At 38.7% G+C, this 12,613-nt stretch overlaps 1 protein-coding gene and 1 pseudogene across 1 annotated transcript in view; one reads left to right on the forward strand and one right to left on the reverse strand.

Moving 5' to 3' along the window:
• Positions 1-11,695, forward strand: part of Dbr1 (debranching RNA lariats 1) — a 12,646-nt gene extending 951 nt beyond the window's left edge. The window contains exons 2-8 of the mRNA XM_008837440.3: positions 478-602; positions 2,815-2,895; positions 3,587-3,672; positions 5,495-5,719; positions 8,354-8,434; positions 8,650-8,795; positions 10,827-11,695. Coding sequence (XP_008835662.1) covers positions 478-602; positions 2,815-2,895; positions 3,587-3,672; positions 5,495-5,719; positions 8,354-8,434; positions 8,650-8,795; positions 10,827-11,517 — 1,435 coding nt within the window. The 3' untranslated portion in view covers positions 11,518-11,695. The remainder of the gene's footprint in view (positions 1-477; positions 603-2,814; positions 2,896-3,586; positions 3,673-5,494; positions 5,720-8,353; positions 8,435-8,649; positions 8,796-10,826) is intronic.
• LOC103737610 lies at positions 1,242-1,867 on the reverse strand (annotated as a pseudogene).
• Positions 11,696-12,613: the final 918 nt, after the last annotated feature.

Genomic DNA, 12,613 nt, shown 5'->3' on the forward strand with positions numbered 1-12,613 from the left:
CCCGCGTGTGGCCCGCCCCGGGGGCCGTCTGCTGCTCTTTTCGAATTCCTGCCCCCCACCCCCCCCCCCCCCCCCCCCCGGCCCCCTCACGTCTCACCTCTGTTTACTATTGTCTGTTTACTATTTAGAAATGTCATTGCCCTTTCTGTACACACCTGTCTATTCTTCACGGGAATTAGAGGCGGAGGAGGAAGATGCCAACCGGTTTAGAGATCTGCTTTGTAATTGATGGAACTCTTAATGCTAGATGTGGTTCTAGAAGCCCAGGTTGGAGCCGAGCGAACTAAACAAGAGTTCTTGACCTCACTGAATGTATGCTGAAACTCAAGGTTTCTTTCTCAAGGACAGGGATGGACGCTGAGGATCTCTAGAAAGAGCTTTTGAACATTTTAGGAGCTCACCTTTTTCCTTCAGACCTTATTTTGCTTTTCTGCCGTGGCTAGTTTGGTACCTGACAGCTTAAACCTTATGTTCTAGATACTACTCTGGAGAGAAGGCGGCCCCAGTTCTCACAATCTTCATTGGCGGAAACCATGAAGCCTCAAATCATCTGCAAGAGTTACCCTATGGTGGTTGGGTGGCACCAAACATTTACTATTTAGGTATGTGTTTAGGTGTGAGTTTTTTGGTGATGGGATGGGGGCCCTTAGGATGTTAGGCAGCATCTAGAAGGTGTATGGTGTTTGGGGGATGCCATTAATTTAATGAGAATGAGAGTTAAAATAGTTACCAAATCACTAGTACTGAGCTTAACATCCTAATGTTTTAAGCAAGAGTTAATATTTGTAGTTTTATTTTTTCTTATTCGTACTGAATTAAACCTTTATCATGGAAATTGTTAGAGAGTACTATAGGAATCTCTGTATTTGTTAGCTTCAGCAACTTTTAGTCTACTATTTTTGTTTTTAATACCATATTACTCTAAATGTCTCTGTGGGAAATGACTATTTTAAAGCAAGTCCTAACCACTAGATTATTTTTCTTTATATCCTTAAGTGCATTTTTTTTTTTTTTCGGCTTGAGACATTAAACAGTTTTTGATGTTGAAATCAACCTTTAATAATAAAAAATGCATTCCAGTATACACTGAACTCATTTCCTTTGTGTGAAGAAGTATGAATGAGACGTGCATTAATATTTAAAAGCAAAGTACTTCTCAGTCAAACTTGAAATACCGCAAGAGCACAACAGATTCGAAATACACTCAGATCATGTAGTGTCAGCACCCTTGGGAATGCCAGCTATTTGCCATCTGCTTCCATGATGGTTTCTTGAGTGTCTTCTACCTCTGACAGCTTTTCATCATTTTCCAGTGTTTGTTGAAGCTCATGGATGGTACTAAGAAGAACATGAAATTGTTTCTGTCTCAATTCCAGCTTAGCTTCAACACTTTCTTTAATATGTGAAAGATGTGCTAATTCTTTTCCCAGAGCCTCTAGCTCCTTTAGTGTCTCATGCCTGTCTGGATGATGCTGAATCACTTTTGCCACAGCATCATATTCTTGGCGATTTTTCCATATTCGTTTTGCTTGAAGAATTTGCTTTTTACATTCAGCAATTTTTTCATGTGCCCCTGCAATGCTGCATTCTATTTCTTTGTAGATTTTTTCATAATTTTCCATTTCTTGCAGATTCATGTCATACACTAGCAAAGTTTTGGCCCATTGAAAATTCACACAGAGACAGTGTGCTCAGCATGTGCTGGTACTAGCTGTAATCCCTCTACTTGGGATCCAGAGTTGCACCATTTAATGAAACTTTTCACTAGCAGATTAATTCTTCGATCATCTCCAGTACCATCTCCATTAATTAGGAGATGCTTTCATATGACTTCGTCATCAGTCATGCCTCTCATGGCATGTGCGATGGCAGCGTGAGCTTAAGTGCATGTTTTTTGAGTGATAGAATTTTTTTTTAAAGTACCACAAATGATATCATTATTATACCTAGCTAAAGTAAGCAGGTCCTTATTATCTATTGCCTTGTCCATGGTCAAATTTCTCTACAGATTCAAAGATACCAGCTTTACAGACTTTGCAAATTTCCTCAGATAGAATCCATACATTTGTTTTTCTTGACTCAGGTCTCTTTGTCCTAATGGGCCTTATTCTTTCCTTTCAGTTCGTTCATACTGGGTTTTTGTTGTAGAAAATGGAAGGTTATCCTGTAGCATTTCCTGCATTCTGAATTTAGCTGATTGGATTCCTGTGATGCCATTTGAAATGTTCCTTTTATCTGCCACATTTCCTATCTTTTAAACTCTACAGTCCTTTCTTCTCTTTATATACTGTTTCTAGAACAGCTTTCAGGCTTCTCCTGACATGAAATCTTAACAGAAATTCAGTTTCTCTCCTTTATTACTGATTTATCATATTCTAACAACTACAATATTGTGAAAAGGCAAAATTGTCAAATGATCAGTCAAAAATGAGATGAACTGTAGGTGCTTTATACATTGTACCTGTTGACTTGAAGTTTCATACTGTGTAAGTACATCACAGGACCTTTTCCTGTATCCAGTTCCCACTGCCTCACTGTATGTTCAGCTAGGTACCAAAGTGTGTCTGTTTCCCCTTTAACATCTTGTCTCATTCTTCCCTTCTAGAGTCCACTGGTTCACTTGGCTGATCTGCTGAAGGTTCTTTCCCTAGTCTTGTATATTAGCATAGTAACTATGTAAAAAAGTAGCCTTATAACACATATTTTCAAATAGTGTTAGAACTGCATAAAATTCCAGACTTGTAAATGGTTTATTCTCTTAGTGAATACATTGTTTTTAATCTCATAATTTTATTTAACTGCACACTTTTCCAGGTCTGGCTGGTGTGGTAAAATACCGAGGTGTAAGAATTGGTGGGATCTCTGGCATCTTTAAATCTCATGACTATCGAAAAGGTATTGTGGCAGGGGGTGGGGATGTTATTTTTAAATTTTAGAACTTGCATGCCCTAAAGGAAGTGTAATGTGTAGCTTGACTGAATTTCTCTTGTAAATTTTTTTCTTTCTTTTTAACTTGTTAAGTGTAATCTGATCATTTGTGAATATTTCATTGTGTGGTTATACTACAGTGTACCTTTCATTCCACTCTAACTGAATTATTCCTTGATTTTTAAAAAAAATATTTTATTATTTTTATTTTGTGTATATGAGTGTCTGCATGCATGTAAGTACACCTGTATCCTGCAATGCCTGCGGCAATCAGAAGAGGGCATCTGATTCCCTGGAACCGGAGTTACAGTCCATTGATAGTCACCATGTGAGTGCTGGAAATCGAACCCAGGGTCTCTCCAAGAAGCAGCCAGTGCTCTTAACTGCAAAATCATCTTTCTACCCTTATTCCTTGATTTTTAAAGTTAGAGGAATAGCTTAGATTCATATTGATTCCACATATTTCATGAATTACATTGACAACTAAAACACCTTTTATGTAGCTGTCAGTTGTGAGCATTCCTGCCCCTCTGCCCTCCATGGCTCTAAACTATTGTTGAGGACTACAGAGATGGGTTCTGCGACATGGCATATATGAATGTAAATTTAGAGCTACTTTTGGGAACACATTTGGTAATGTGGCTTATTTTTCTTTAAGGTCATTTTGAGTGCCCCCCTTATAATTCATCTACAATAAGGAGTATATATCATGTGCGAAATATTGAAGTCTACAAACTAAAACAGGTATGTGAAAAGTATATTAGAGCAAACTTGAAAGAAATTTAGAGTAATTTTCTACCAAAATGTGGTTGATCATATTTGAAAATAGCAATTCAGTATTTCTAATTTGGATTTTGAATAGCTTTTAGGAGGGTCACAGTTGAATATTTTATTTTACTTTATTTATCTTGAGACAAGGTCTTCCTGTAGGTCCAACCGGCCTTGGACTTGATACGTAGACCAGGCTGGCCTTGATTTCACAGAGACCTGCCTGCCTCTGCCTCCTGATTGCTGGGACTAAAGGTGTTTGCTCCCACACCCAGAACATTTTTTTAATGGTTAAAAGTTTATTTTAATAAGCAATTATAAAACATTTAAGACATGGCTTCAAATACTGTCCTTGGGTTAAAGATAAAGAACATATGTTGAAATAGTGATATTTTAAAGAAAATACTAAAGTAAAATATTTTAGCCAAGTATGGGTGGTACATGTCTCTCTAATCCCATCACTTGGGAGTCTGAGGCAAGAGGATTGTGAGTTTGAGGTTGGTATGGGCTACTTAGTAGGATCCTGTTTGAGAACAAAAGGAAATAACATTTTATATTTTGGTAACTAAGTAAGTAATAGTGTTAAACAGAAAACAGCGAATGAGAAAGATGCTAGAGGAATGAGAAAATATCAAAATCCTCCTTTAATTGAAGAGTAGGTGATAACCTACTACAGGGCCCACACTATGCTGAGCAGTTTTCACATGGTATTTAGGCAGTCTCCACTCAAGTTCTGTGAAGTAGCTCTCACTCCACCAAACTGATTAAGAATAAGGCCAGGAGCCTGGCCTGGACCTGCTAGGTAATTTGTAGTAGAACCTGTCTTACTGTACTCGTGCCTTGCACATCCCCTTGCACGCAGGATGCTCACAGGCCTTTCTTTTAGGATCTGTTCATAGCATCCCCTTTCACTTGTTGAAATGCCACTTGTCCTTTAAGACCCAACAAGATACCACCTTCCAACCACACATGGTTTTTCTAGTGTGGAACATCGCCCTTCTCTGAATTCTTTTTGCATCTGTTGCCCATTCTGTTATTTAGTGATGAGTTGTATCTGACCTATATTATAGATTGTTTTGAATACTTATTTGAGTTGTTTTAGTTTAGTTTCTCAACTATTTGTTTTATATTACTCTATGGTGCTGGAGCATAAATTCAGAGCATAGTTTGTGTTTTTCCCTATGAAGGTACCAGCTACTTTAAATATTAATTTATCTCGCAAAGGAAGAATTTTTAGTTGATTCTCATTAGAAAAAAAATTTTGATGGTGGTCTGGGGATTCGAACCCACGGTTATGCAAGTTCTCTGCCACTGATCTCTATTCCCATCTCCTAGTTTTTCCTGTTAGGATATTAAATAGTCTTACTATATTCATATATTAGAAGTCTCATGAAATCTTAGATCTTCAAAGTAGTCATTTCTTTGTCAGGGAAAAGAACTGTGATTTATATAATATATATATGTATGTGTGTATGTGTATATATGTATTTTCTAGAAACCCAGGTCAATAGGCATTAGCTGACTGGCAGGCTAATCAGCGTGTCGTTGCTGCTCTGCTTTTGCCACAGAAAATGGGATAATTTCTAGGCACCTAAAAAGCTGCTTGTCTTTGTTTAGCTGAATGAGTAGCTTGGTATTTTTGTTACTTAAGTAAAGTGTCCTTCAAACAAATGAACACAGAAGTCTAGATGCCAGACTGTAAGCGTGGTTGTCTGATGGTGAAGAGAAGGGGTGTGGGGGAGGGCCTTTTTTGGCTAATCTCTTAAGAATTTTATTTTATTCTTTTTCTGTTCTTAAGTTGAAGCAGCCTATAGATATATTTTTATCTCATGACTGGCCAAGAAGTATATATCATTATGGAAATAAGAAGCAACTTCTTAAGACCAAATCCTTTTTCCGACAAGAAGTGGAAAATAACACGTTAGGGAGTCCTGCTGCCTCAGAGCTCTTAGAGCACCTAAAACCAACTTACTGGTTTTCTGCACATCTTCATGTGAAATTTGCAGCCTTGATGAAGCATCAGGTAAAAAAAGAAAATACTTTGTTTTTATCTTTAACAAATACTTATTGAACTGTGGCCACAGTGGCAAAGCCAGAGAAGGGAAAGGTAGCTGACCTCTTGTGAGTACTTGGTACTCAATGTGGGGAAGAAATAGGCAAGAAGTTACAGTACAGGATGAGTTTGGTAGAACAGTGCTAAGGTGCTGTGTGAGCACCTGCGCCAAACTCTGTGGGGCAGGGATGAAGAGAGAGGGAGAGAAAGTTTTTCCAAAGGAATCCATGGCTGAGCTAAGTCTTCAGCTGCCAAGAGGAAGCTGAGGGAACAACATTTACAAAGACTAGAGGTCTGAGAGCACAGTGTGCTTGGGGTACTAGTTTCTGTGGCTGAGGAGTAGAGACAGATAAAGCTGGAACAAAATCAGAACTGCTTTCTGGGCTAGAGCTTTGGTACTCATTCCTCCTAGAGTAAGTCCACCACAGAAAGGGCCTTAGACAGATTTTCAGTTATAACTATTTCAGGAGCATTGTGCCTTTAACATAGAAAAGGGTTTGATCCAGGAGTTTTGGGAAGCACTGCACATGACACTCCACTCAGGACGGGCAGTAATTAGTGTACCAAAGACCCACACTTTCTATAGAAGACTTCCAGAAGTCTCCGAGTGTTAATCCTGCATTTTCTAAATGGTTTCCCTATGGAATATTTAATGAGAAAGAGTTTGGGTTTTAACTAGAAGGTGATGGGGAAAGTTGGAGAGTGATGAAACCAGATGGTTTTAGAAAGATTAAATACTGGAATTGTGCATGGATTGGAGTGATGGGAAATCGGAGGCAGAGGGTGCTGTTTAGTAAAAGAGAACTTTGTAGTCTAAGGCAAAGAATGCAGAGAATGAAGCAGGCTCTAGAAAGGAAGCAGAGTGATGAGGACTTAATGGGAGGAGGGCATGTAGGGTGACTTCCAGAGGGTTATTTAGGGGTGGGAGGACAGGGCTAGGTAGCTGGATAGATAGATGGTTTTGGATGGAGGCGGAAAATAAATGCATACTTATCATTTCATCCAAATTCTTGGTTTGAGGTGTTTAGTTGCTGACAATTCTTACAATTCTTCTATAGCATTTCTGAGAGTCTTTAATGCCCTAAAGGGTACTGCCTTTCTAGAGCCGGATGTGGCCATGTAGTGGGGCCGTGGCCACTCAGTGATCTTACTGGCTCGAAGTCCAAGTCGCTTGTAGATACTGCTCGCTCACCTTTCCACATCCTGTTACTATCTTTTGTTTCTTAAGGGCTCATGGCACGTGTGAGTTTTTATTGAAGTGTCTGATTTGCTGCTTTCCCTACTGCATCTTCTGTTCCTGTTCTCAGGGACATGTGTGTCTGCATCATTGATGTGTTTGATCCCTTTGTATTGGCTCATGAACTTCTAACTTTGCCAGTATTCTGTTTTGCCACAACAAAAATTCTCCTCAAAACTGTCTTGCTGCCAAGATCTTTCCACAATCTCTGCCTCCCGCCTTTTTAAGCACCTCACCAGCACAGAATCATGCTTGATCCTTTAGGCCATGGCTTGCCTCCGTGTCTTTCTCCTCCACAGCCCTTACTGTCATTTTTGTACTGCTTCCTATGACCTTCATACTTGGGATTTTTCCATTTCCTTTTGTCAGTTCACTTTGGAAAAGGTAGTTTTATTGGGGTATACTTTGCATCTAGAAATACATTTAAAGTAGATTATTGAATGATCCTAAGTAAATGTCTATAGAATTGTGTGACTACTACACAGCCCATTCTTAGAACATGTTTATCACCCCAAAAGATCCTTTGAGCTTGTTTGTTCCCATCCTCAGCTGCAGGCAACCACTGATTTGTCTCTCCTGAACAGTTGGTGTAAAAGTATGTAGTTTAGCATCTAGTTTCTTTCATTTGTTTGTGAGTCACTTAAGTAACATGTCAGCGTTTTAGTGCTTAATGTTTTATTTTATGGATGCATCATCTCTATTTTTGGTGTTCTATCTAAGAAATACTTGCCTAACCCAAGGTTACAAAGGTTTTCTTCCATTTCTTCTAAAAGTTATAGGATTTTGTTTTGCTAATTTAGTTTTCTCCTTGTATTCCTTGGTTTATGTGTTAGAAGCTTTTATTTGACATCATTACCATCAGTTCTTGCTTTGAATTTGGGGAGGAAATTGCAGCCAACAGTGGTTAAGTGCTTTGTGTACCATTGCCCAAGTGAATATAGACCCTTTTTTTCTTTTTTAAAAAATAGTAGTCATTGGGGCTGGAGAGATGGCGCAGCGGCTAAGAGCAACTGTTCTTTCAGAGGACCTGGGTTCGATTCCCAGCACCTAAATGGTGGCTATGAACCGTCCTTAACTCTGGTTCCAGGGGTATCTGACACCGTCTTCTGACCTCTGCGGCATTGCACGACATGAGTGCACTCCCACACGTGCAGACGATACACTCATACACATAAAATAAAAATAATAAATAAAATATTAAAAAAAACACCTGTGTACAACAGAGGACCAAAGTGAAAAAAAAATAGCAGTCATTCTTTTCACAGAGAATTTAGATGCACATGCAAGGAGGGTTATTTCTGTCTTACTCAGGGTATGAATTACTTGTGTTTGGCATTCGTTATTAAATGGTGATTCATATCCTCTAGGCCACAGATAAAGAGCAAGCAGCCAAAGCAACGAAGTTTTTAGCCTTGGACAAATGCTTACCACACAGAGACTTTCTTCAGGTAAAAGGAGAATAAGTTCACAATAGTTTTATTCTTCTGATGATTTTTAAAAATTAGTTTTAATTTCAGAATTTATTTGTGCTATTTATAATTTATGTTTTCTGAGCGTTCTTTGGAGATAGGATTTAATTTTAAATTCTTTTTCAATTTTGTTGTGTTAAAGTTCTTAGACTATGAAACCTATATTACCTAAAATTTGCAATTTCGTCCTTTAGGTGTTAGAAGTAGAGCATGACCCCACTGCTCCTGAGTACTTGGAATATGATATCGAATGGCTCACTGTTCTCAGGGCCACGAATGACCTAATTAACGTGACTGGAAATCTGTGGAATATGCCTGAGAATAATGGTCTGCATTCAAGGTAATACGGACCTCTTTAGAACGTGCCCTCCCCGTCACATGTGCAGTTTGTCTCTCTAATCTTTGCTATGTTTTATTGTCCCCACAGATTTGTTTTGTCTGTACAAAGGAGGAGGGGGACAGGTGACAACGCTTTGGGGATCTGGGCATTTGGCAAGCAACCCTGCAGGCCTGCTTAGTGACCTTTCACAGCTTGTCAGACATATAGTAGTTGCCTGTAGTTGTAGTCTCTAACCTGGGGCTGACTGTGGGGGACTTGTACAGCAGCCATTGGCTGTGAGGACCTACCTTTATTAATCGAAAGTTATGGTTGAGTGTTGAGGCAATTCACGGTTGACTACTACAGTCAAGAAAACTATAAGTTTTCTGTCCAAGGCTGACAAAATTTGTTAAGCATCAGCCCAGATAAGTTTATGAACAAATAAGTATGCCTCAGATTATAATGTGGCAAAGATTTGGTTCATACATATATAAATAATACTTATTTTGAGAAATGAGTAAAATAATTTTTTTAAAAAAAACAAAAGCAGCATATCTTTAGTCTCATGTTAGATTGTTCCCTCTTAATGAATTCATTTATTTGTGGAGGAAAGTAACTCATACAAAAGACACTTTTCTTTTGTTAAAGAAAATCAAGAAATGCAGCTGGGGGTGGTGGCACACACCTTTAATCCCAGTACTCTTGAGGCAGAGGCAGGTAGATCTCTGTTCCAGGCCACCCTGGACTACATAGTGAGTTCAGGTCATCTGGGGCTACTGGGAGATTCTGTCTTAAAAAGACCAAAAAAAAAAGAAAGAAAAAAAAGAAAATCAAGAAATACTAGAATCATACAATATGAAAGTGGAAAATATAATACAAAGAATTTTCAGGCAACATTGAGATTTCTATGAGAGTCATAGGCCCCTGATACTAGAAGGTACTTGATAAATATTTATAAATAATAGTAATGGCTAATACTTAGATACTTCTTTTGCTGTGTCTAAGAGCTCTTAGTTAATCCTCAAAATCACTTAAGTATGTGCTATTATTGTTCCTATGATATTGATGAAGGTCTGAAGTTATAGGGAGTGTGAATGGCTCAGTTTGTTCAAAATTATTTAGCTAGGTAGACACTGAGCTGTACTCAAACCCAGGCAGACCTACTCCTAAGTTTGCTCTTGCTCACTGTGCAATAGCTTCATCTCAGACCAGACAAATAAAGGGTTACTCAAACCCACACATCTAAGGTGTTTGGTAAAATAATTCTACTCTCGAAGATTTCCCATGTAATGTTGCTCCTTGTGTAATTCCACCAAAATTACTGATATTATTAGTATACTTTCCTTCATTGTGACAAAACACCTGAGACAATTAACTTAAAAGGAAGAAAGGTTTTTTCCTAGTTTGCCTTTTTTTTTTTTTTTTGGTTTTTTTGAGATAGGGTCTCCCTGTAGCCCCAGCTGTCCTGGAACTCTTTATTTAGACCAGACTGGCCTTGAACCCACGGAGATCCGCCTGCCTCTGCCTCCCAAGTGCTAGGATTAAAGGCGTGTGCCACCATGCCCGGCCCTAGTTTGCTTTTTATTGCTAGGATAAAAACATTCAGCAAAAACCAACTTGGGGAGGAATGGGTTTGTTTGACTCACAGGTTGTAACTTATCATCAAGGGAATCCAAGGCAGGAACTCAAGACAGGAACCTGGAGGTAGGAACTGAAGCCCAGACCATGGAGGATGCTGCTTACTGACTTGCTCCTCTGGCCTATATGCTCAGCCTGCTTTGTTATACAACCCAGCACAAGTGGACATGTCTGGAGGACTTTCCTTGATTGTTGAGTGATGTGGGAGGGCCCAGCCCACTGTAGGTGGAGTAAAATAATTTTTTAAGAGGTTTTTTTTTTAATTTCTAAAGTGATCCTTTGCTAAATTAACTATAGTTTTAATATATGGTATTTTGACAGTTTATTTATCATCTTTGCACCTGGGGTCTGTACTTAGGTTTTATCACTTATTGTTTGAGGGCAATTTAAAGGTAAAGATCAGTTCTTTTTCAGGTGGGATTATAGTGCAACAGAAGAAGCTATGAAGGAAGTAATGGAAACACTGAACCAGGACCCAAAAGTTCCCTGTAACTTCAGTGTGACAGCTGCTTGTTATGATCCTAGTAAACCACAGGCACAAGTGCAGCTGATTCATAGGATCAATCCACAGACTACGGAGTTTTGTGCTCAACTTGGCATCACTGACATTAATGTCATGCTTCAGAAGGCCAAGGAAGAGCTCCACCTGTGTGGGGAATACGAACAGGATGATCTGGAGAGTAATGACTCTGGAGAAGACCGGAGTGAGTACAACACAGACACGTCTGCCCTGTCCTCTATTAATCCAGATGAAATCTTGTTAGATGAAGAAGAGGAGGACGAAGATAATGTTGTCAGCGCACACAGTGACATGAACACACCTTCTGTAGAACCTTCTTCTGATCAAGCTTTGGACTTTTCTGCAAGCTTTTCTGATGTCAGGATCTTGCCAAGTTCCATGTTTGTGTCTTCGGATGATACTTCAGGTTCACTAACTGGTGGAGAGGGGAAGCCTGCTGAGACTGTGGAGTTTGGGGAGGACAAGGACTTAACTGAGTTTCCATTGAAGAGGCTGAGTAATGAACACGAGCCTGAACAAAGGAAAAAAATTAAAAGGCGGAATCAAGCCATCTATGCTGCAGTAGATGATGACAGTGATGCATAATGGACTTGTCTTAGCAATACATCTAGATACCTGATGCTCAAGACCCAAGTTTTAGGGTTGGATTTTTGATTTATGACTTTGTAATAATGAAATGACAGAATTTTGGTTAGATATCAACTTTGTCTTTAATGTTTGTATGGTTCAGATATAAAATATATTAAAATTTCCTATGAAACTTGATTGACTACCATTTTTTGAAGACACTATTTACTGCCATTTTTCAGCACTTATTGCACATGTACTTTGTGCAAAACACTCTCTGTAATATGGGGCTAGTGGGACTCTAAAGATAAGCTAAGGCAGGGATTTTGTTAAGCATTTTGATGCATAAAAATGGCATATTTATATTTGATTAAAGTTACCTCATTATTGTATACATAACTATGCATGCTTGCTTTTATTATATTTTCCTGGTCAGTTACCAACAATATTGTGTTGTATAACTGCTGCCCTTCTTGCTGCATGGTAGGTTGATGATATTATTTTTGAGGACCCATGTGGAAAAACAACCTATGTATCATTTCTGGCTAGACTACTTGGGTCGCCTGAAGAGATTGTCTCCCTGGACTTCGGATCTGGAATCATGGGATCCAAAAATCATTGTCCCACTGCAGTTGGAATTCAGGAGCCAGTTTAAGAGAATACTGTTGCAGTTAGTTTCCATCTTGTCTTGACTGATATAACTCTAGGACTTTGGACCTTTTATCTTTGTTTCCTTCCATTTTTGCATTAAAGTTTTTTGTTTTTTTGTTTTGTTTTTGTCTTTTTGAGACAGGGTCTCCCTGTAGCTCCAGCTGGCCTGGTACTCACTATGTAGACCAGGCTGGCCTTGAACTCAGAGATCCTGCCTCTGCCTTCTGAGTGCTGGAATTAAAAGTGTACAACCACCTCTAAAAAAAGATTTTAATTCTTAATTTACATAAAGAATTTAAAACTGAATTTCCTCCAATCATTTATTTGAATCCTATAATTCAAATAGTTTTTTTCCCTAGAACATTCTTTTTTTTTTTTTTAATTAAAAGAAGCATTTCATTACAACAGCATTAACCTATTCAATAACATTTTTCCAGAGCTAAGATACATCTCTTTCAAAATT

The sequence above is a fragment of the Nannospalax galili genome, unplaced genomic scaffold (genome assembly GCF_000622305.1).
Source record: "Nannospalax galili isolate Female #2095 unplaced genomic scaffold, S.galili_v1.0 scaffold1458, whole genome shotgun sequence".
NCBI lineage: Eukaryota > Metazoa > Chordata > Mammalia > Rodentia > Spalacidae > Nannospalax > Nannospalax galili.